The sequence below is a fragment of the Spermophilus citellus genome (assembly GCF_964194105.1).
Source record: "Spermophilus citellus genome assembly, chromosome: 13".
NCBI classification, from domain to species: domain Eukaryota; kingdom Metazoa; phylum Chordata; class Mammalia; order Rodentia; family Sciuridae; genus Spermophilus; species Spermophilus citellus.
Window position 1 is genome coordinate 8,046,277 of NC_138193.1, and position 23,127 is coordinate 8,069,403.

The 23,127-nt window shown below is 41.3% G+C and overlaps 1 protein-coding gene and 1 long non-coding RNA gene across 2 annotated transcripts in view; one reads left to right on the forward strand and one right to left on the reverse strand.

The window, feature by feature from the left end:
* LOC308632288 overlaps positions 1-23,127 on the forward strand; it is an 827,867-nt gene that overhangs the window by 132,031 nt on the left and 672,709 nt on the right. The gene's annotated exons all lie outside the window — the stretch shown is intronic.
* Positions 6,280-21,950, reverse strand: ECRG4 (ECRG4 augurin precursor). The gene is made up of 5 exons (XM_081264841.1): positions 21,904-21,950; positions 21,323-21,658; positions 10,141-10,188; positions 7,581-7,738; positions 6,280-6,649 (listed from the first exon to the last, which is right to left on the reverse strand). Exons 1-5 carry the CDS (start codon positions 21,932-21,934, stop codon positions 6,488-6,490), a joined length of 735 nt encoding a protein of 244 aa, XP_081120967.1. The 5' UTR covers positions 21,935-21,950; the 3' UTR covers positions 6,280-6,487.

Genomic DNA, 23,127 nt, shown 5'->3' on the forward strand with positions numbered 1-23,127 from the left:
CTCAAAATAAAGAAATTTGCTACATAATAATTCCATTCACCAGGAAAATGTATCAGTTTCAAATTTGTATATACTACACTACTGTATTATGTATCATCCCATAATATACAAAGTCAAATCAGCAGAATTAAAACAAAACATGATCAAAATCATCACCAGAGGAAGAGTTCTTAGTAAATGCTAGAATGACAGACAGAACACACACACACACACACAAAAGAAAAAATCACCGCAGTAAGAAAAAAGAAATGTGAATGGTAAAACAATGCAGTTTGAATTGAGGGACATGATTGCATTGCATATCTGGGAAAGATATTTTTTTTAAAGCACACATGGAACAGTGCTGGCCATAATACACTTCGAAGGGTCCGCATCTGACAGACCATGTTGCTTACCACAGTGCAATTAAGTTAGTAAACAAAGAAAGATGATTAGAAAAATTCACTCACTTGGAAATTTAATAATACAATCAACTCATAGGTCAAAATATAAATTATAATTGAAATTGGAAGATTTCACCATCTAATTTTTCACATCAAACTCCTGTGGCACAATACTTGAATTATTAAGTGCTTGTGTTGGAGGGTGGGAAGGCTCAAAATGGAATGTAAAAATAATTAAAATCAAAGACCCACAAAAATGGAAGAAAAAGAAATAAAAACAGAAATTCGTGAAATAGAGAACATAGACAAGGTGTCAGCAAGGCAAAAGCTTCATTGGGATGTGAATCATCTTTTAAGGGGGCAGAAATAAAACTGAATGGAAAAAAAGAACACAATCACACATACGAAGAAATACAGACAAGACAGAAGAGCAACACTTCACACACTTCAGAACTTTGGTATCGTGGATAACATCCTGGAAAAATAGAAGTAAATAAAACAGACTAAAAAACACAGATCAGAATAATTCTTTAAATGTAAAAGAAATGTAATCAATAGTCAAAATTTTTCCCAAAAAGAAAATACTGCATCCAAATTTCTGTATCTGATTTCAGGAAACAGATAATTTCATTCTTACCACTGTAACAAAAATATTAGCGAAAACACTCTGAAATCATTTTATAAGGCCAGCATATCCTTCACACTCAAATAGATCAGAAAAGAATGAGAAGGAAAGCTATGGGCCAATCTTATTCATAAATCAGTGTTTCCAAACCAGATCCAGCAATGACTGGTAGCACATACCTATAATCCCAGTGATTCGGAGGCTGAGGCAGGAGGATGACAAGTTAAAGGCCAACCTCAACAACTTAAAGTCTTAAAATAAAGAAAGAACTGGGGGGTATAGCTCGGTGATAGAACACCCCTGGGTCAAACCCATAGTACCCCTCATACACACACAATATGGTTAAATTACAGAAATTCAATTACTTAATTGATTAATATTAGATTTTTTTATTAATGAAATTCACCATATTAACAGATTTCAAAGGAAAAGTGACATTTTCTCAATCAACAAAGAAAACCCTTCCATAACCATATAGAACATAAATATGTTTTTCTTAGCACATTTTTAGAAGTGAATTTTCTTACCTGGGAAAGGGGAATGGCACTGGGTAGTTTTAGTGGTCGACTTGAGCAAACTTCTAACCACCTGGGACATGGTAGAGCATACTTGTGGGGTATATTTTTGAAAGTGTTTCCCAAGACAGGCATGTGGATCTGTGGAGTGAGTGGGGAAAACCTTTCTGAATATGGGAGGCCAGGGCCTGGATAGAACAAGAAGGCGGGAGAGAGAGGGAGCTCCCTCCAGCCTCTGGGCCTTTCCTTCCAGAGGGGGCTAGTTTCAGTTGCTACTGCCCTTGGACACCAGATACCAGTTCTTTGGCTTTGAACTCTGGCACTTGTACCAGTGGCCCTCCATAGGCTCTTGGGGCTGCTGACTTATGACAGAGGCTCCATCATTAGCCTTCCTGATCCTGAGTTTCTGGATTCTTGGACTGAGCCATGGAAGCAGCCTCCCTGGCTCTCCAGGTTGCAGGTAGCTGTTGTGGAATGTTTCATCCTCTCTGGTCATAAGAGCCAATCGTGTGTGTGTGTGTGTGTGTGTGTGTGTGTGTGTGTGTCCACTCACGTGTACATACAAATGTTTATTGCCCATTGGTCTGTTCTCTGGAGAATACTGAACAATACAGACATCTACAAAAAGCAACCAGCCGACTTAGCTAAAGGAGAAGCATGGGAAGAACTTCCTTAAGATTAGAAGTAAAAGATGTCTTCCATCACCCTCCCATTCTTCTCTTGAGCATTGCTCTGTGCTTTGGGCCAGCCCTCTTAAGAAACAAAACAGAAGCTGTAAGGATGAGAATATAAAGTGGTGGAGCTGCTGTGGAAAACCATATGGCTATTCTTACAGAAAAATTAAAATAAATTATCATAGGATTCTGCAATTCCAAAGAGAATTGAAGCAAGTTGTTTTGGTCAGCTTTTTTTCCCCCTGCTGTGACTAAAAGGATCCAACCAGAACCATTGTAGGGAAGAAACGTTCATTTGAGGGCTCACAGTTTCAGAGGTCTCAAGTCCATACAAGTCCAGCACCATTCCTTTGGGCTCAAGGTCAGGCTGAACACCATGGTGGAAGAGTGGGGCACAGGGAAGCGGCTCACATGATAATCAGGAAGTAGAGAGAGAGAGACTCCACTTGCCAGATACAAATATATACCCCAAAGCCTCGTCCCCAGTTCCCACCTCCCCCAGCCACACCAAACCACTTCAGTTATCACTCAGTAATTCCTCTCAGGGGTTGAATTTATTGATTGGGTTAAGACTTTCACAACCCAGTCATTTCTCCTCTGAACTTCTTGCATTGTTTCACACTTGAGCTTTTTGGGGACACCTCACATTTAAACTATAACATTCTGCCCCCGGCCCCCAAAAGCTCACAACCATCTCACAGCAAAATATATTTTGTCTATTTCCAAGAGTCTCTGAGGCTCAATGCAATCTCTCATTGTGAGCTCCTGTAAAATTAAAAGCTAGAGAGAGAAGTTGGGAGGGGAGGGGAGGGGGGATAGTAGGGGATAGGAAAGGTAGCAGAATACAACAATGACCAATAGGACATTATGTAAAATTGTGGAAGTGTAACCGATGTGACTCTGCAATCTGCATTTGGGGTAAAATTGGGGGTTCATAACCCACTTCAGTCCAATGTATGAAGTATGTTATGTCAAGAGCTTTGTAATGTTGTGAACAACCAATAAAAAAAAAATAAATAAAATAAAATTAAAAGCAATTTACAAGTATCCAGTATATAAAGATACAGAGTAAACATTTCTATTCACAAAAATTGGGTCATAGAAAAAAGGGATGGTACCAAAGCAAGACTGAAATCCAGGTAGGCAAAAAAATCCTGTAGTTCTGGCCTCTGGAGCACACAGCATCGTGATGTTCTCTCCAAAGGGCTGTGTAGCTCTACCCCTGTGGCTTTTTTGGTTGCAACCCAAGTGGCCTTTCTGTTGACTTGTCTCTGCTTAATTCCTGCAGCTTTCCTAGGACAGTGCCCCACATTATTGGCATTTCTTAATTTCAGGGGTCTCCACTGCAGCTTTGGCTTCCTCCTCAAAACTCTATATCTTGTCTTCTCAGGGAGTGCCTGTAGGGACTCCGACCCTACTGCATTCTGCCTTGCTTCAAAGCCTTCCTTTGAAATCTTGGTAGAAACCTCCATGACCCCCTAACTCCAGCATCCTGCATTCCTGCAGAACCAGTACCACCACATGGTTGATGCCAAGGTCTGCCGCCATCTTGAGCAGTAGCCACGCCTCCAGAGACCTTAGCTGCAGCAGACGCTGGGTGGCTGAGCACATTGAAAAAACTTTCTAGGCACCTTTGTGCAAGAAGGATTTCTGACTGGTCTCTTCTCAAGAATTTTCACTTTTACTCCCTTGAGCCTGAGATAGAAGTGGTCTTGCCCCATCTGATATGCCCTTAAGCCATTTTTCTAATTGTCTCTGGGCAAAATCTTTAGCATTTCTGTGGTGGCAGTAATGTTTTTAACAACTACAACTTCCTTAGCCCCAGTTTTACTCCTGCCTTTCAAGTTCAAGTTTCTTGAATCTTTCTGCTCTGCTTTCTGCTCCTGAATATCATAGTAACTTGGCTAAAAGCTGCCAGTAGTACCCATAGCACTTGCTGAATGCTATACTGTCCAGAAATTTCTTCTGCCAAATAAGAAGTTCATCACTTTTAAAATCAGCCTCACAGAAAGTCTCAGGACATGGACAAAATGCAGAAACAAAACAGCCAGAACAAAACAGGAATGGCCTCTAGTCCAAATTCCAATAGAGTCATTCTCTGAAGCCTCTTGGGCCCTGTCTTCACTGTGCATGGTCCTATTGGCATTCTGTTCTTCTGAGCTCCCAGTAGAATCAGCCATTAAGCTCCACTTAGAACAGTTTAAAGCATTTCCAGCTGGCACTGGTAAGCATCTCAAAATTCCTCCCACCAAATGCAAAATATACAAAAAGCTTCTGAACCATATGGTCAGGTTAGTCACAGCAAGGACCCCACTACATGGTACCAATTTCTGTTTTAGTCCGCTGTTTCACTGCTGTGACTAAAACATCTGACCAGAACAATTTTAAGAGAGGAAAAGTTTATTAGAGGCCTCACAGTTTTAGAGGTCTCAGTCCATGAACAGCTGGCTCTATTCCTTGGGGCTCAAGATGAGGCAGAACTTCTTTGTGGAGAGTGTGGCAGAGGGAAGCAGCTCATATGGTGATCAGGAAGCAGAGAAAGACTGCAGTCACCAGATTCAAATATATACCCCAAAGCCATGTCCCCGAGTCCCACCTCCTTCAGCCACACCCTACCACTTTAGTTACCACTCAGTTAATCCCTATCAGGGGGTTAAGATTGGGTTAAGACTCTCACAGCCTAATCATTTCTCCTCTGAACTTTTTTGCATTGTCTCACATGTGAGCTTTGGGGGACACCTCACATCCAAACTATAACACAAGGGCACAAAGACATACTAGTGTACCCATTCTCGTTGCAGCATGATTCATTATAGCCAAAAGCTGGAGGTGACCCAAGTGTGCATTGACATAAGTGGATAAACAAAATATGGCATAGATGATGGAATGTTATTACACCTTCAAAAGGAAAGAAATTCTGACACACTACAGCATGATGAACCTCAAAGGCATGCCACATGAAATAAGCCAGACACAAAAAGACAAATATTGTACATTTCTGCTTGTGCCAGGAACCTAGATTAGTCACTTTCATAGAGAGAGTAACCAGGTGGTGGTCACTAGGAACCAGGGAAAGGGCCATTTGGGGAATTACTGCTTAATGAGTTCAGAGTTTCAGTTTGGGAAGGTGGAAAAGTCCTGAAGATGGGTGGTGATGATATGAATGTACACCTAAAAATGGTTAAAATGGTAAATTTTGTGTCATCATATATTATCACAATTTTTTTATAAAAGTCATATGAGTATTCCCAAGAAAGAAACAGATGAACTTTAATATGTAATTGCCCATAACCACTTGTGCGGAATCCAGTGTTTCCTGCTAAATCCAGGGTTACTATTTTTAACCTAAGGTTTATGAAGGAGAGTGTGTTTCAGAGGCAATAAGCAAATTTGGCATATAGAGTCTTTTAGTGGAAAAGTAGGAAAGGCTTTCATTAGATTGTCACATTCCCCTGGAAGTGTGAGAGTGCTTCAAAGTTGGCCCTGCCAAGCTGCCCATCTCCTCCCTGCAGGCCCTCTGCAGCTCTGCTTCCTGTGGTGAGTAAGGGCTCAGGTCCCTCACTGTCCTCCCCCGCTCCTTCCCACTCCTTCCTCCTTCCCTTCCCCAGCCCCATATTTTTTTAATATGATATAAATTATATTCTTTAATCTTCTTAAATTCTTTGAAAAAGTTAGATTTTTTAAATTTTTAGATGAGCATGGCACTTAAATCAACTTCAGATAATTTTCTATTGCTCTTCATTTCCTGAATGATCTAGCTTTGTTTCCTGGGTTGTCCAGCTGTGGCTCAGGGGCTGGAATCCAAAAAGCCTTCAATGCCTGTGGAACAGTTAGAATTCTACAAATCAAGTCTTGTAACTGGAAATCATTTTCAACTAGATTTTCTCCTGGTTTTATATTTTGTTCTTAGTATAGACTGCATTTTAATCAATTGAAGAACTCTTTGTTCATTACAGTGTCTGCCTGGGATGTGGTAAAAATTGCTGTGATCATAATGGCTCTCAAAGGATGCTTCAACTATAAAACATCAGAGGAACAAGAATCAGCACCAGCTTAATTTTCATCCAAATAAATTCTGAGACTTCTATTTTTGACAAAATGCTTTTATTTCCAGTTTTAAATGATATATTGTTAGAAGCTTGCATGGAATATCAAAAAGGCGCTAAGTCACAAAAACTGTGTTAAAAAGATCCACTGAAATAAAGCACAACAGAAACCGCATAGAGTAAGGGACTGTGAGATTCCTAAGGGAAGCACCTTGGGTTTCGTGTACATGTGTGGCAGTGGTGGTCAGTAGTCATCATAGTTGACACTGGCTCCATGCCTAAAGCTATGGGGGCTCCGGGGTCCAATGGCAGAGTCTTCATCATAGTGACGTTGGTAGTAATCACCATAGTAGTCATGTCCATTTCGATCTCTATTTAGCCAATAAGTGATGTCATCTTCAAATTTCTGGAGGAAAAGAGAAAGAATGATGGAGAATGGATTTAAAGACACACAGTCCCCTAAAAATCACTCTACCACGCAACCTGCGCAGTGGTTTCATTAATGAGGTTCTAGGCATTAAGTTAGTTAGAAGAGATCAAAATAAAACACACAGACAGTACCTTATTTTATATTGCTAGGTCCGAGACGGCTCGCCTCCCTGGTTCCCGCCTCTAGCCGCCCAGCAGGGCAGCGAGGATTACTCTGGGCTAGCAGGAGAGAGAGAGAGCGAACACGCCTGGGAGCAGCCTTTTATTTGGGGGACAAGAGATTTAGGGGAGAATTCCATCCAATGAAGGTTGAGGGGGGGCTGCACTCCAAGGTCAGGGTCAGTGATTGGGTCTCCAGGGTCAGTGGTCACGCACACCCCCACACGGATGGGCTCTCTCATCAGGAAAGGGTCGGGATAGCTCCGACACAGCCAGAGCGCCTCAGGCCCTTAACAGGAGTCACCCAATCACGTGTCAGAATGGCTCCCCACAAATCACAACTTACCAATGGCTTTTCTCTATGGTGGATTTTCTTCAATGATTAACAATGCTTACTATGAATAACTATCTCCTTCTAATGTTCTTATACACAGATATCAACATGACCAGATACCAAAAAGGGGTATTTTTCCTTAAAAGATTTTATGTCTCCACCTTAAAACTTTTGTTGTACTAGTTGTAAATATACGCAGACCCAGCAATAGAAAATAGAGTAAACCAAATAGCCATGTCTCATTTCTTATGTCCTATTTCCCCAGCAGGCCTCTCTCCCCACCAGCCCACCATGCAGAAAAGTGCACCCACCACTTCGTCAAAGCCTCTCTCACCAGCCCACCCTGCAGGAAAGTGCACCCACTGCTTCGTCAAAGCCTCTCTCACCAGCCCACCCTGCAGGAAAGTGCACCCACCGCTTCATCAAAGCCCATGTAGAGGAACTGCTGGTACCACTGCTGCACCTCTGGCCGAGTCCGGTCCCACAGCTGCCGCTTCTGGCGCTTCATGCTGCTCAGGAACTCTTTGGCTCTATTCTCATCCATGGCCACTTTTGTCTCAGTCAGAGCAGGTGCTGAAATGAGCAATTTCCACCCCAAAATTGCAAAGAATGATTTTTTTAAAAAAACAGCAGTTTTTTTTTTGTTGTTGTTACTAGAATCATACTGTGGGTTGAACTGCTTTTTAAAATTTATCCGTAGTAATTGTACATATTTATGGGGTACAGTGTGATAACTCAGTACATATTCAATGTATAATGATTCAGTTGATAATTAGCATTACCATTTCCTTAACCATTTATTATTTCTTCATGTTGGGAAGGTTTGAACTCCTCTCTTGGAGTTCTTTATAAAATATGTAACAAATTGATATGAACTATAGTCACTAGAACATTAGAGCTATGCTGTTGAACATTGGAACTTATTCCTCCTACGTACTTGTCATCCAATCTCCATGTTTCCCCTTTCCCTCAAGAATGTGTAATAAGAATTGTAATGCAAAAAAAAAGAGTACATGTATGATGGCATAATTTTGGTGTGAACATACTTTACATACAGAGTTACAAAAAATTGTGCTGTAAATGGGTAATCATGAGTATAAGGCATCCCACTATTGTCGTGTATGTAAAAAATAAGTAAGTAAGTAAATAAATAAATAAAAAGTAAATAATTTAAACTAAAAAAAAAAGAATAACTTTTGTTATTGGAGTGTAGCCACTCTTATACACCGCATCATGTACAGGATGGCTGTGCCTCTTGATTATTCTTTCATGCATCTGAGAAAATACAGCTTCACGTCGTCAGCTCCCTGCTCTTTGCTCACAGCATTTTCTATATGTGTACAGCCACTTAAAAGAACTGGGACTCACTTTCAACATGTAGCTTTTCAGGGTAGCAATGAAATTCAGCTCATCCCCTGAAGATCCCCTGAAGCCCAGGGCTCAGCAGGGGCTGGTGGCTTAACCCCTGGCCTCTTCATTCAGGAAACAGAAATGGATATTTAGTGCCACACATGCTTAAAGTGTATGTTCATTTCATATATAAGCAGGGGAATGTAGTGCTTGTTTAGGGGATGAAGTAAGAAAAAAGAACTGGACGGATGCACCTTGAGAGAGCAGGGATCAAACCCACCTAGCAGTGCAACAGGTGTTCATCTCAGGCTGCTGGAGGACACAATGTCCTATGGAGGCGTCTCTAGGCCTCATTGTCTGATCACTACCCATTCTGTTGCATCTCAAAAAGTACTAACTTTTGCTTGAACTGCTTCCTTTAATGTCTTCCCATCATAGTCTCAATGTCTTAAATGGTACCACTTCAGTAGGATGTGCCTAGGAGACTCAGTGTTGTTAGGAAGAACTTATGGGATAATGAAACTAATAACATGGATAAACATCAGGGCTTGTTGCATGGTCTGTACACAATAGGTGCTTAGTATGTGTTTCTTGGCTTCATGTGAATAAGATTCAAAGATACACACCCAGGAGTCATGATTATCTCAGCAGTTTGCTCACGTCTGATAGGCTGGCTCTGTGAGAGTTGCTCACCCCCAGGCATCTGTGAGGTGATTCTGTTATGACCAACCAGCCTAGGGAGGGGACATTTCTTTCCAGGTAATCCAGGGCCCTGTGAGTGGCCAGAAGGAAGCTGACAGCCCCCTCCCAGGAACCACCTTCTCTGGGAGGGGTCACCTGAACTCCAGGCACCTGTAGGGGATCCCTGAGAGACAACTGAGAACTATGGGAACAAGTGATTAAGGGCCTCACTTTGGAAGCAGACTTTAGCCTATGAGAATCTTCTGTAAACCAGGAGGGGGAGAAAGAATAAGTGATCAAACTTCATATCAGAAATGTGGTTGCACTTTTTAATTTCTAGGATAATTTTATAGAATATACTGGCTGGGAGAGGGAAAATGACATTCATGAGACCACACAATGGATCCAATTGACCTGGCGGCAATAGACCCAGAACCCGTATTTTGTGACTATTTTGACAATATCTTCCTGCTGTCTACAATATTCATCTTAGGAGCACTTCTTCCAGCAGAAATTGGCAATTAAAAGGTATCCCTATGTAAATGCCCTTCCACAATTTCTAATTACAGAGAATGCCACAACTATGCAGTTCTAAGCCCACTCCTGCAATGACTTCACATGCTCTGAAGGATATGCCCAAGTTTAGATACAAGCTCTAAAGTTCTTCATGGATCTAAAATAAATAGCATTCAGTTGACACTGTTGCACTGTTTTGTCTATACTGACAGCTTTCCAAAAAAGAACCTACACACATTTACCAGCAATAATATTTATCTAATCAAATACCACACCACACACCCACAGAATAAACTCTTCATATCTTCAAATCTTTTAAGAAGTAAATACTCTTGATTTTCCAAATACAAGACTGGACACATTCAATATTATCATTTCATTTCCATCCAGTTAAGAATGCATCCCTTATCCATTTGGGGCATATTTACCTTCTCGTTTCTGAAGCATCTGCTTGAGTTTATTTGCACTTATGCCACCTAAAGGAATAAAAACAGAAATCAATTTCAGAGATGCACTGAATCCTTGAATTTTCAACTGTAAAAATAAGTTGGTAAAAAATAATCTCAGACCCCTGTCTTGATTGCTAGCTTGGTAGTGTTGCATATTTAACACTTTTTGCATTCTGATTATTCAGGAAAACAATCTGAGGTTCCTGAAGCTAATATCAGTGATGACTATGGCTGACCAAGGACATTACAACTGGAGCTACTTCCTGGGATAAGTGACATAATTCTTGGAGGCCTGGTGTCTAATCATGAAGGACAGCCATCTATCATGTGTACCTTCCTGAAATCATTTTCTTCATGGTGTAACTCCTCCATCCAATGGAGTCCCTCAAGTTCCTATTCATCCCAATCTTCAGAATATGAGATTATGTGGAAGTATGGTTTTGCAGAGGAACTATGTTAAGGATCTCAGAATGATTATTATTCTGGATTTAGGGTGGGCTCTAAGTCCAGTGACTGGTGTTGCAAAAAGAAAAGGAAAAAAAAAACAGGCAAGGCAGAAATTAGGACTTGGGCTGCCACAAGCCAAGGAATATTCTTTAGCTCTCTTAAAAATCAGCCCAGTTTTGTACTTTGCTCTGATCATCCTATAATCAAGCTTTTTTTTGGGGGGGGATGTCTTTTTCATTTTTTTTCTTTTTTTAAAATTTTTTTTAGTTGCTCAAAACATTACAATGATCTTGACATCATACATTTGATTCAAATGGGGTACATAATCTTAATCTTATTTTTCCATGTGTACAGATTGCAGGATCACATTGGTTATACAGCCACGTTTATACATAGGGCCATACTAGTGTCTATTTTATTGTGCTGCCCTTCCTATCCCCCCCTCCTCTCCCCTATTATAATCAAGCTTTATTAAGATCATTTGCTCGGGGATTCCAACATGGCGGTGGGTGCAGAGAGATCAAGTCTCTGACCTCTTCAGCTGTGCAGGCATAGGGAGTTGTAAACAACCTAAATCTGTTTGCTCAGGATCACTAGGCAATGCTGAGCTGACGTGGATCTGGGGCGAACAGTCTGGGCCTCTCAGAACACACACTGAGCCCGGATCGGCTGAATTCAAGCTCCCCTTCACCTGCTTCCTGCAGACAAACAGCTGTGACTCAGCACTAATCCATCCGGCTGAAACAACTGGTCAACCCTTCTCATCCTACGGAGGTAAATGCCTACCGAGCCTTCATAGGTAGTGGCCACAGGTTTGAAACGGGGCTTGGGAGAGACAGTAAGGACCCACCCGTTGCATTGGTCATCCGGCAAAGGGAAACGAACTGTCGCCATTTGCAAGAGATACCACCATGGCAGAGAACTGACGTCATCAGACTGCGGCGGAGGAGATAACTTCATTGAAACCTGCGGCTACAGGTGTGTAATTCCCTAGCCTTCCCTCTCCACACATCGGGGAAACATTAAGGGCCCCTCCCAGCTCTCCTGTAAGGGCCCCTCACAGCTCTCCCGTGAGCACGATAGCCAGACCGAGGGAATCTGAGGTGGCGCGGGACCCGCAGTGCGGAACTACCGCTACCACCAGTGCTGACAGCTGAGGTCTCTTGCACCAGCTACCGGGGGCGTGGCTACCGGAGGGCAAGTAAAATTCGCTGAGGATTCTCAGCCCCAAACTCTACAAACTTAGGGTCTGAGGGAATGGCAAACTGGAAGAGTGTGCCCAGTCGTTCATGGAAACAGGGCTCCCGGGAGCAGCAGACCTGGCGTGTAGCCAGTATTGTGGTGAGCAGCACCCGTGAGAGGGGCCTGGCTAGAGGAAAAGTGGGAAGTGACTAGACACAAGAGGAGGCCTTAGGCACTCAGGATTGGAGACTCGCCCAGTCTGGGAGGAGCTGCTGCACAGTGATTGGTTCCCACGTATTGACAGGAGAAACTTGGCCTGGTGGGCACAGCGCCACCTACTGGAAGAGAAGTTAATCAAACTCTAAGACTGAATTTATTAGTTTTTTTTTCTTTTTTTCTTTTCTCTTTTTTTTTGATTTGGGTTTTTCTTTCACTTTCATTTTTCTTTCTTGTTTTTTTAAATTTCTTTTACAATTTTTTTAAATTTTTTTTCCTCTAATTTTAATTTTAATTTTTTAATTATTTTTTAAAAAAATTTTTTTCTTTTTTTATTTCCTATTTTTTTCTTCTTTTGTCTTTTCATTTCTTTTCAATTATCTTATCCCCATTCCTTGAATTCTACCTGCTTACTCTCATTCTCTTTAGTGACTTCTTCCCTTCCCTTCTAATACCTTTCCTCCCAAGCATCTAATAAATTTATAGGAGTAAACAGTAACTCATCAGTCAAACAGAACAAGAAGTAACATGAGCAGCTTCAAAAAGCAAGGAAGAAAAGGAGTACAAACAATGCAGGACAGCCTAAATATTCAGGAGGACCTAGAGTCATCAGAAAAATGGTCATATAAAGAACTCAAGGAACACCTTAGTTAGACAGATGGAATGGAACCTTAAAGAGGATACAAGACAGCAAATTCAAGCAGCTAAAGAACACATTGAGAATGAATTACATAAAGAGATAAAAGAAGAAGTTAAGCATCTTTATCAGGAGATAGAGATTATAAAAAATAATCAAACAATAATTCTAGAAATGAAGGAAACGATAAACCAAATTAAAAACTCAATTGAGAGTATCACTAACAGAGTGGAGCAAGTAGAAGCCAGAACGTCAGATAATGAAGACAAAATATATCATCTTGAAAAGAGTCTAGCCAACTCAGAAAGGCTGGTAAAAAATCACGAGAAAAACATCCAAGAGTTATGGGATAACATAAAAAAACCAAGCTTACGAGACATCGGGATAGAAGAAGGTACAGAGATTCAAACCAAGGGAATGAGTACCCTGCTGAATCAAATAATTACAGAAAACTTTCCAGAGATAAAAAAGGAAACAGATATACAAATTGAAGATGCATACAGGACACCGAGCACACAAAATCACAGTAGACCAACGCCAAGACACATTGTTATGAAGATATCCAATTTACAGAAAAAAGAGAAAATTTTAAAAGCTACAAGAGAAAGGAGACAGATTACATTCAGGGGTAAACCAATAAGGTTAACAATGGATTTTTCATCACAGACTCTGAAAGCAAGAAGGTCATGGAACAACATATTTCAAACACTGAAAGACAATAGATGCCAACCAAGAATTCTGTATCCAGCAAAATTAAGCTTCAGGTATGACAACGAAATAAAAATCTTTCATGATAAACAAAAGTTAAAAGAATTTGCATCCAGAAAACCAGCATTGCAAAGCATTTTGAGCAAAACACTACACGAGGAAGAAATGAAAAACAATAACCAAAACCATCAGTAGGAAGTGCCTCGGTAAAGACAGAGGGCGAGGGGAAAGATAATCATGGAGAAACATACTAAATTTTTTAAAAAAAGGATAAATAATCAAACATGGATGGAAGTACAAACCATATATCAACAGTAACCCTGAATGTTAATGGCTTAAACTCTCCAATAAAGCGACATAGGCTGGTATCATGGATTAGAAAAACAAATCCAACAATATGCTGCCTCCAGGAGACACATCTGATTGGAAAAGACATACACAGGCTCAAGGTGAAAGGATGGGAAAAAATACACCATGCACACGGTCCTCGTAAGCAAGCAGGGGTGGCCATCCTCATATCGAATAAAATCGACTTCAAGACTAAGTTAATCAAAAGGGATAAAGAAGGACATTATATACTGTTAAAAGGAACCATTCACCAACAAGACATAACAATTATCAATATTTATGCAACAAATAATGGTGCTGCGACGTTCATAAAACAAATTCTCCTCAAGTTCAAGAATCAAATAGACCACAACACAATAATTATGGGTGACTTCGACACACCTCTCTCACCATTGGACAGATCCTCCAAACAAAAGTTGAATAAAGAAACTATAGAATTCAATACCACAATCAATAACCTAGACTTAACTGACATATATAGAATATATCAACCATCATCAAGTGGATATACTTTTTTCTCAGCAGCACATGGATACTTCTCAATAATAGACCATATATTATGCCATAGGGCAACCCTCAGTAAATATAAAGGGGTGGAGATAATACCTTGCATTTTATCTGATCATAATGGAATGAAACTGGAAATCAATGATAAAAGAAGGAAGGAAAAATCCTACATCACATGGACAATGAACAATATGTTACTGAATGATCAATGGGTTACAGAAGACATAAAGGAGGAAATCAAAAAATTCTTAGAGATAAATGAAAATACAGACACAACATATCTATGTGACACAATGAAAGCAGTTTTAAGAAGAAAATTCATCGCCTGGTGGTCATTCCTCAAAAAAAGAAAAAAACAACAAATAAATGAGCTCACACTTCATCTCAAAGCCCTAAAAAAGGAAGAGCAAAACAACAGCAAATGTAGCCGAAGGCAAGAAATAATTAAAATCAGAGTGGAAATCAATGAAATTGAAACAAAGGAAACTATTGAAAAAATTAACAAAACTAAAAGTTGGTTCTTCAAAAAAATAAATAAGATCGACAGACCTTTAGCCATGCTAACGAAGAGAAGAAGAGAGAGAACTCAAATTACTAACATATGGGATGAAAAAGGCAATATCACAACAGATGCTACAGAAATGCAGAAGACAATTAGAAATTATTTTGAAAACCTATATTCCAATAAAATAGAAGATAGTGAAGACATCAATAAATTTCTTAAGTCATATGATTTGCCCAGACTGAGTCAGGAGGATACACACAATTTGAACAGACCAATATCAATGGATGAAATTGAAGAAGCCATCAAAAGACTACCAACCAAGAAAAGCCCAGGACCGGATGGGTATATAGCGGAGTTTTACAAAACCTTTAAAGAAGAATTAGTACCAATACTTTTCAAGTTATTTCAGGAAATAGAAAAAGAGGGAGCTCTTCCAAATTCATTCTATGAGGCCAACATCACCCTGATTCTGAAACCAGACAAATACACCTCAAAGAAAGAAAACTACAGACCAATATCTCTAATGAACCTAGATGCAAAAATCCTCAATAAAATTCTGGCGAATCAAATACAAAAACACATCAAAAAAATTGTGCACCATGATCAAGTAGGATTCATCCCTGGGATGCAAGGATGGTTCAATATACGGAAATCAATAAATGTTATTCACCACATCAATAGACTTAAAGATAAGAACCATATGATCATCTCGATAGACGCAGAGAAAGCATTCGACAAAGTACAGCATCCCTTTATGTTCAAAACGTTAGAAAAACTAGGGATAACAGGAACTTACCTTGACATTGTAAAAGCTATCTATGCTAAGCCTCAGGCTAGCATCATTCTGAATGGACAAAAGTTAAAGGCATTCCCTCTAAAATCTGGAACAAGACAGGGATGCCCTCTATCACCACTTCTATTCAATATAGTTCTCGAAACAGTGGCCAGAGCAATTAGACAGACGAAAGAAATTAAAAGCATAAAAATAGGAAAAGAAGAACTTAAATTATCACTATTTGCAGATGACATGATTCTATACCTAGAAGACCCAAAAAGGTCTACAAAGAAACTACTGGAACTAACAAATGAATTCAGCAAAGTGGCAGGATATAAAATCAACACGCATAAATCAAAGGCATTTCTGTATATCAGTGACAAAACTTCTGAAACGGAAATGAGGAAAAACACTCCATTCACAATATCCTCAAAAAAAATAAAATACTTGGGAATCAACCTAACAAAAGAGGTGAAAGACCTATATAATGAAAACTACAGAACCCTAAAGAGAGAAGTAGAAGAAGATCTTAGAAGATGGAAAAATATACCTTGTTCATGGATAGGCAGAACTAACATCATCAAAATGGCGATATTACCAAAAGTTCTCTATAGGTTTAATGCAATGCCAATCAAAATCCCAATGGCATTTCTTGTAGAAATAGATAAAGCAATCATGAAATTCATATGGAAAAATAAAAGACCCAGAATAGCCAAAGCAATTCTAAGCAGGAAGTGTGAATCAGGTGGTATAGCGATACCAGATTTCAAACTATATTACAGAGCAATAGTGACAAAAACAGCATGGTACTGGTACCAAAACAGGCGGGTGGACCAATGGTTTAGAATAGAGGACACAGAGACTAATCCACAAAGTTACAACTATCTTATATTTGATAAAGGGGCTAAAAGCATGCAATGGAGGAAGGATAGCATCTTCAACAAACGGTGTTGGAAAAACTGGAAATCCATATGCAACAAAATGAAACTGAATCCCTTTCTCTCGCCATGCACAAAAGTTAACTCAAAATGGATCAAGGAGCTTGATATCAAATCAGAAACTCTCCGTCTGATAGAAGAAAAAGTTGGCTCCGATCTACATATTGTGGGGTCGGGCTCCAAATTCCTTAATAGGACACCCATAGCAGAAGAGTTAATAACAAGAATCAACAAATGGGACTTAATTAAACTTAAAAGTTTTTTCTCAGCAAGAGAAACAATAAGAGAGGTAAATAGGGAGCCTACATCCTGGAACAAATTTTTACTCCTCACACTTCAGATAGAGCCCTAATATCCAGAGTATACAAAGAACTCAAAAAATTAGACAATAAGATAACAAATAACCCAATCAACAAATGGGCCAAGGACCTGAACAGACACTTCTCAGAGGAGGATATACAATCAATCAACAAGTACATGAAAAAATGCTCACCATCTCTAGCAGTCAGAGAAATGCAAATCAAACCCACCCTAAGATACCATCTCACTCCAGTAAGATTGGCAGCCACTATGAAGTCAAACAACAACAAGTGCTGGCAAGGATGTGGAGAAAAGGGTACACTTGTACATTGCTGGTGGGACTGCAAATTGGTGCGGCCAATTTGGAAAGCAGTTTGGAGATTCCTGGGAAAGCTGGGAATGGAACCACCATTTGACCCTGCTATTGCCCTTCTCGGACTATTGCCTGAAGACCTTAAAAGAGCATGCTACAGGGATACTGCCACATCGATGTTTATAGAAGCACAATTCACAATAGCTAGACTGTGGAACCAACCCAGATGCCCTTCAATAGATGAATGGATAAAAAAAATGTGGCATTTATACACAATGGAGTACTATGCAGCAATAAAAAATGACAAAATCATGGAATTTGCAGGGAAATGGATGGCACTAGAGCAGATTATGCTTAGTGAAGCTAGCCAATCCCTAAAAAACAAATACCAAATGTCTTCTTTGATATAATGAGAGCAACTATGAACAGAGCAGGGAGGAAGAGCAGGAAGAAAAGATTAACATTAAACAGAGACATGAGATTGGAGGGAAAGGGAGAGAAAAGGGAAATTGCATGGAAATGAAGGGAGACCCTCATTGCTATACAAAATTACATATAAGAGGTTGTGAGGGGAATGGGAAAATAAACAAGGAGAGAAATGAATTACAGTAGATGGGGTAGAGAGAGAAGATGGGAGGGGAGGGGAGGGGGGATAGTAGGGGATAGGAAAGGTAGCAGAATACAACAATTACTAATAGGGCATTATGTAAAATTGTGGATGTGTAACCGACGTGATTCTGCAATCTGCATTTGGGGTAAAATTGGGGGTTCATAACCCACTTCAATCTAATGTATGAAATATGATATGTCAAGAGCTTTGTAATGTTGTGAACAACCAATAAAAAAAATAAAATTAAAAAAAAAGATCATTTGCTATTTTATTTATTCTGTTTTTGAAAGAGTTTCTAATAAGACCAGTTATTTTAATAGAAAAATAACATGTCTGTCCTAAAAGAAAACCCACCTCATTGACCGTACAGAAGAATTTGATCCTTAACTGCAGTTGTCTCATGAAAGGTGGACCCAAAGCCTCCAGAGAAAACACTTGAAGTATCCTGAGTAGTGAGTAGAGCATCTTTAGGTGTAAGAAACTGGAAACTAGGTGCAGAATGGGGAAATGCCTTCTTAACAGGGTTCTTAACCTCAGTCCATGGACAGATTCTAAATTGTCCAGAGAAAGAAAATTGTGCCTCCATCTGCAAAGGTACAATTTTGGTGGACTAGAAGCCAAATGCTCAAAAGTCTCTGGGTCAAAAAAAATTAAGAATCTCTGCTTTGAGCTGGGGAGGGGTAGCTCAGTGATAGAGCATTTGCCTGTCTTGCACAAGGCTCTGGGTTTGATCCCTAGTCCTGGTGAAAAAAAAATTAAATTCCTGTTTTATTTGTCAATAATACTTTAATAAAACCAGGGGAAAATTTTTAAAAAAGAATCCCTGCTTATATAATTGACTATGTAGTTGAGAAAATATGTCACAAGAGTCACCAGCTGGCTGCTCACTGCTCTAAGCTGAACTGTATTATTAGTGTGCCTGTGCTTACAAAATTTGAATGTGAACCTCTCTGGACCACATTGCTCACACAGCCCATGGTTTATAAGCAGCCTCCTCACCTATTAACCCCTGTAGGCTTTGGGATCTGGGGTTACCCCCTTCCTTTCCAATAATTTCACCTCCCAAGGAACCTACTGGCCTGGCCTCTGGGATGGGATAACAAGCTTCTAGAACTTACTAAACTATTTTCTCCCAAGCATTTCTGTCATAACTCATGGGTACAGTGGCCACACTTTCTAGCTCTCCAAGGGCAGCCTTAATTTATACCAATTGTCCTGATCAATTCATGACAGTGCCTCCTTTTGCTCTCCAGAACATTCCATTATGGATGATGCTTATATAACCATCCTCTATTTGTAGAGGTTGAATGACATGGAAATGGCTTGGGAAGCATCTCTAGGAGACCACACTAAAGGGAGGGGGATAGAAGTGTTTCTTGTCCTCTTGTCTTGCGTAGGAGGGCTGGGTGTCTGCAGCAACCTCAGGGACTGCTCTGATATTTGATTCCGTCCACAACCTCTCATTTGAAGAGGTCATGAAAAACATGGAGTGGTGGTCAGAGGAGAGTGTCCAGGGCAGACTAGGGCCCGAGGATGTGTAATAGGAGAAAAAATTGAAGGCATTTTGGTATACACCTATAAACTTCTGGAAGGAGGACTAGGATTTGACCACTGGATCCTAGATTAGGGCATGAAGTAATGTTTCCAATGCCTGGGCAGCCACCAAAAGATGAAACAAGTGGCCCGAGAAGTTTCTGTTAGGAGATACTGAGAGCAACTGAGCATAAATCAACAGAGTTGAGTACTTGACCAGGCTACCATAGAGAGAATTATTTGATTAGATGGGGTGGGGCTACTCTTAAAGGCTGAATTTCCCTTCTAACCTTAAGAAGCAATGAAGAAATCTATGAAAATATTTGCCAAGCAGATTGATACATTTCTTGGCACTAAAATTAGCATTCATAAATGGCATAACACTTGTCAATCTCTGAAAACTCTCAGATAGTGCATACAGAATTATCACTCCTCCATCTGTTTGCTTTCTGTGAAAGTGCTTAACAATTAATCAGTGAAATGTGGTCTTACATTGAAATAGATATGGGACTTAGGTATTTATCATAAGGCTGCAATTTCTTGCAGTGAATGTCTGTTACTACTGCTCCAGAAATGAGAGTCCCACCAAATCTCAGCTATGCCTCTGAAAGGAATAAAAAACAAATAATGGATGTGATGTTCTGTTGACATTTTTTGTATCCCAACACCATCAGTTATTATTTCTAGGCTGTGTTAATAAGCACTTTAGTATTTATCAAATCTAGTTACCTGGAATCAGATTGCCTAGCAGATTCAGAATTACAAGATACCCCTTTGAAGGTGCTACTATTAATAAATTTATCAAGAAGGGATCATTTTCTGCATTAAATTTTTTTTTGGATCTCATAAGGAGTCAACTTTGTGATTCCTTAGAGATTTTCATTTTCCGTCATAAGACCTTCCACATGTGTTCAACTTAATGAGGATAATATTTTAAATGACTTCTACAGCAAAGTTCTTGGCATGGACTAAAGGAAATATGAGCCCTGGAAATGAATGGCTTATAGCCAGCATTCACATGACTTATTCAGATGTGCTTCTTTAAATGTGAGAAAGAGGAGGGGGTACATGCATCATGTGATGGGAGATTACTGGTTAGTTTCACCTGTGGTTGTAATTTAGAATAACAACCTCCTCAGCCTGAACTCTGCCCATCCCCCATTCTAAAGATTCTAGGACCCCCACCCCTTGCCTGTGTCCCCTCAGCCTGGAGTTTGTTTTGAATAAGCAAAATACAACAAGAGAGCAATCTAGTGGGCCTTCTATTTCCATTCGATAGGGCCCAGCTACTTTGTGACAGAACAGGCACCAGTCTCAGGTGCTTGGGCAAGTTAGTCACTTTGTGCTTTCTGGCCCCAGGTCCCTTAGCAGTAAATCTGAGGTTCCAATACCTGAGTTGTAGCCTCAAAGATGCTACAGGAGGTCAGTTGTGAACCATAAAGGATCAAACAAGGGGAGGGTGGTATCTCAGGACAAAACAGATACTTTGGGACTGAGGCTCTTAAGGTAGAATCTGTGAATCAGGAAAGTTGTGCCTGCCAACTTCATTCTGAGTGTGCCTGTGAAGGCACTTTAAATGGAAAATGGTCAGGGAGTCATCCACACTTTCAGCCTGTTCTCTGAGAGATCCAAGAAATAGAGAAGGTGAAGCCTTACTGCTTTGAGAGCAGTTCCCTCTCTGGGGAGAGGCCTGCCCTCAGCCTTGCAGACTGGAACCATATTAACTGTTTCCCAGCGCCTGCCTGGAAGGGAATCCTCCTCACGATGCCATCAGCCTCCCCCTGGGTTCCCTCCAAGGACAGACACCACCCCGGTTAAAAACCCCTTAGTCCCTTTCATTAATCCCTGAAACTCCTCCTGGCTACCTTTCAGACCTCTTTTCGCAAGGGTGCCTCTCAGATCCGAGACCCTCCGCCCCTTGATCCCGCCTCTCTTTCTCGGCCTGCTGGAGCGCACCACTTGACACCACTTGGGCAGTGGCAAAAATATAGAACTTGTTCTGCTCCAACCTCTTGGTCCTGCTCAGGCTGAGGTTGGGCCCCCAGGCCCCATCCATCTCTGCCGGTACCCAGGCAGCGCCTCCCTGTGTCAGCCTCACCCGGGGACGAGGCTCTGTTCTCCGCCTCTCATCGCCCCACTCACCTGGACCAAGGCACAGCAGCAGGAGCAGCGCCAGCCCGGCCAGGGCCAGGACAGCGGGCCGCGTGGAGGACGCGACCATGGCCGCGGTGGGTAGGCAGGAGGGCGAGGGGTGCACGCGGAGCTGCTGCACTGGGAGACGGGGCTTGCGGAGAGAGAGGAGCAGGCTGCGGGCGCCGCTGCGGGAGCTCCGGGTGTCCTTGCCGGGGGCGGGACCCGCCTGGTGGGCGAGAAGCCAAGCGGGCTCCAGGCCCAGCGCCACCGAGGCCAGTTCTCCCTTCCCGCTGGTGAGACTCGCTGGAACAGAGAGGCCAGTGGCGTGCACAGCCCGCTGCAAAACTGTGAAGACCAGTTAGGATCCCCCAAGCCAGGGAGGGGCAGAAGGCATCCACGGGATGCCCACCCTGCCAGCCAAGCTCCAGGGGCTCCGGACACCGCCTCGCTCGCCCACTTTCTCCGCCCTCCCAGCAGCTCAGACTGCTCTGTGGTTCCTGCTGGGCACAAATCTTTTTCTATAAGCTTCCCCATCTCGTTCTGTCTGGGCTCCAGACCCTGCTCCTTCCTGCCTTGGCTTATAAGGTCACCTCTGGAATTTCCTTCATTCCTGAGCTGCATTTAAAGATGGCTTTGGTGGTGCTGTGTCTTGTGATATATGAAAGACTCCTCAGTCTGGGTCCAGAGCTGCAGCTCAGGAAAACATCTAGCCACTCCTCTGAGAAACCAGAACCTCTGAGACAGCAGCCCTGAGCAGAGCTAGGGCTCCCCTTTGTGCCCTGTTTTCCAGGCCGCCTAAGCCGGCTGTGTGAAAGGGGGGTGATGAGAATGCCAACTGCCAACCCAGTTCCAGACCTGTTCACTGTGGAGGACACTGAGAAGCCAAGTAGGACTGGGCTGGAGTGTTGCTCAAAGGTAGAGCTTTTGATTAGCCTGTCAAGGCCCTGGGTTCCACCTACCACACAGCGACAAACAAAAGCAAACCTAAATTCCTTACTGGCCTTACTAGGTCACCTCAGCTCTCTTTAGACTTCTTCTACCAAGTGATGGTGATGGGAAATTAGTCTTTCCCATTTGAGATCTGCCTGAGAGGCAGCTAATGACCTGTAATCTTCATTTACTTTCTTGTTTTTTAAACCTTCCAGTGGCTAAGTGCTTGGCACCTCTCCCTGTAATGAGCTCTCCATGTTATGCCGTTGACTTTCTCTAGCAGGCAGGAGGAAAAAAAAGTCCATTAACTTGAGTTCACAAAGACAGATGGGGGCAACTAAAGAAAAAAAGTGCTTAGTGAGCCTCAGAGTTACAGGACAATGACTCCAGAGGTACAGGCAGCCTGTGGTACCAGAGAGAAGCAGAAAGAAAACATGACACATCAAGAATCTTAGAGAATGCTGGTAATCCCTTCAGGAGACCAAATTTATAAAAAGCAACTGGGTATAGATTTAATTTTGCCTGAGGACAAGAAATTTATCCACTAGGAAGAAAATCAAAATTCTGTTTGGTTTGGTGTAGAATAAACATTGTGTGTGTTAATTATGTCTTATTTATCTTGTGGGGCTCCTCCTCCTTGCCCCACATCTCTACAAGTATTTACTTCTAATACCTCTCTTAACTAGGATCTGATTGGAACCAAGTTCACACAGTCAATGAGGTTAGGAGCCACCTTCCTGGAAGATTTTTCTTTCTCCATCTTTTAGCATCACACTTAACATTTCTTATCCTATCAACCCCTCCCTTCCCACTGACAGTTAAAAGTGCAGACTGGTGGTTTTGTTGGGATTTTGTTTTTGTTTTTGTTTTGTTAATTCAAAGAT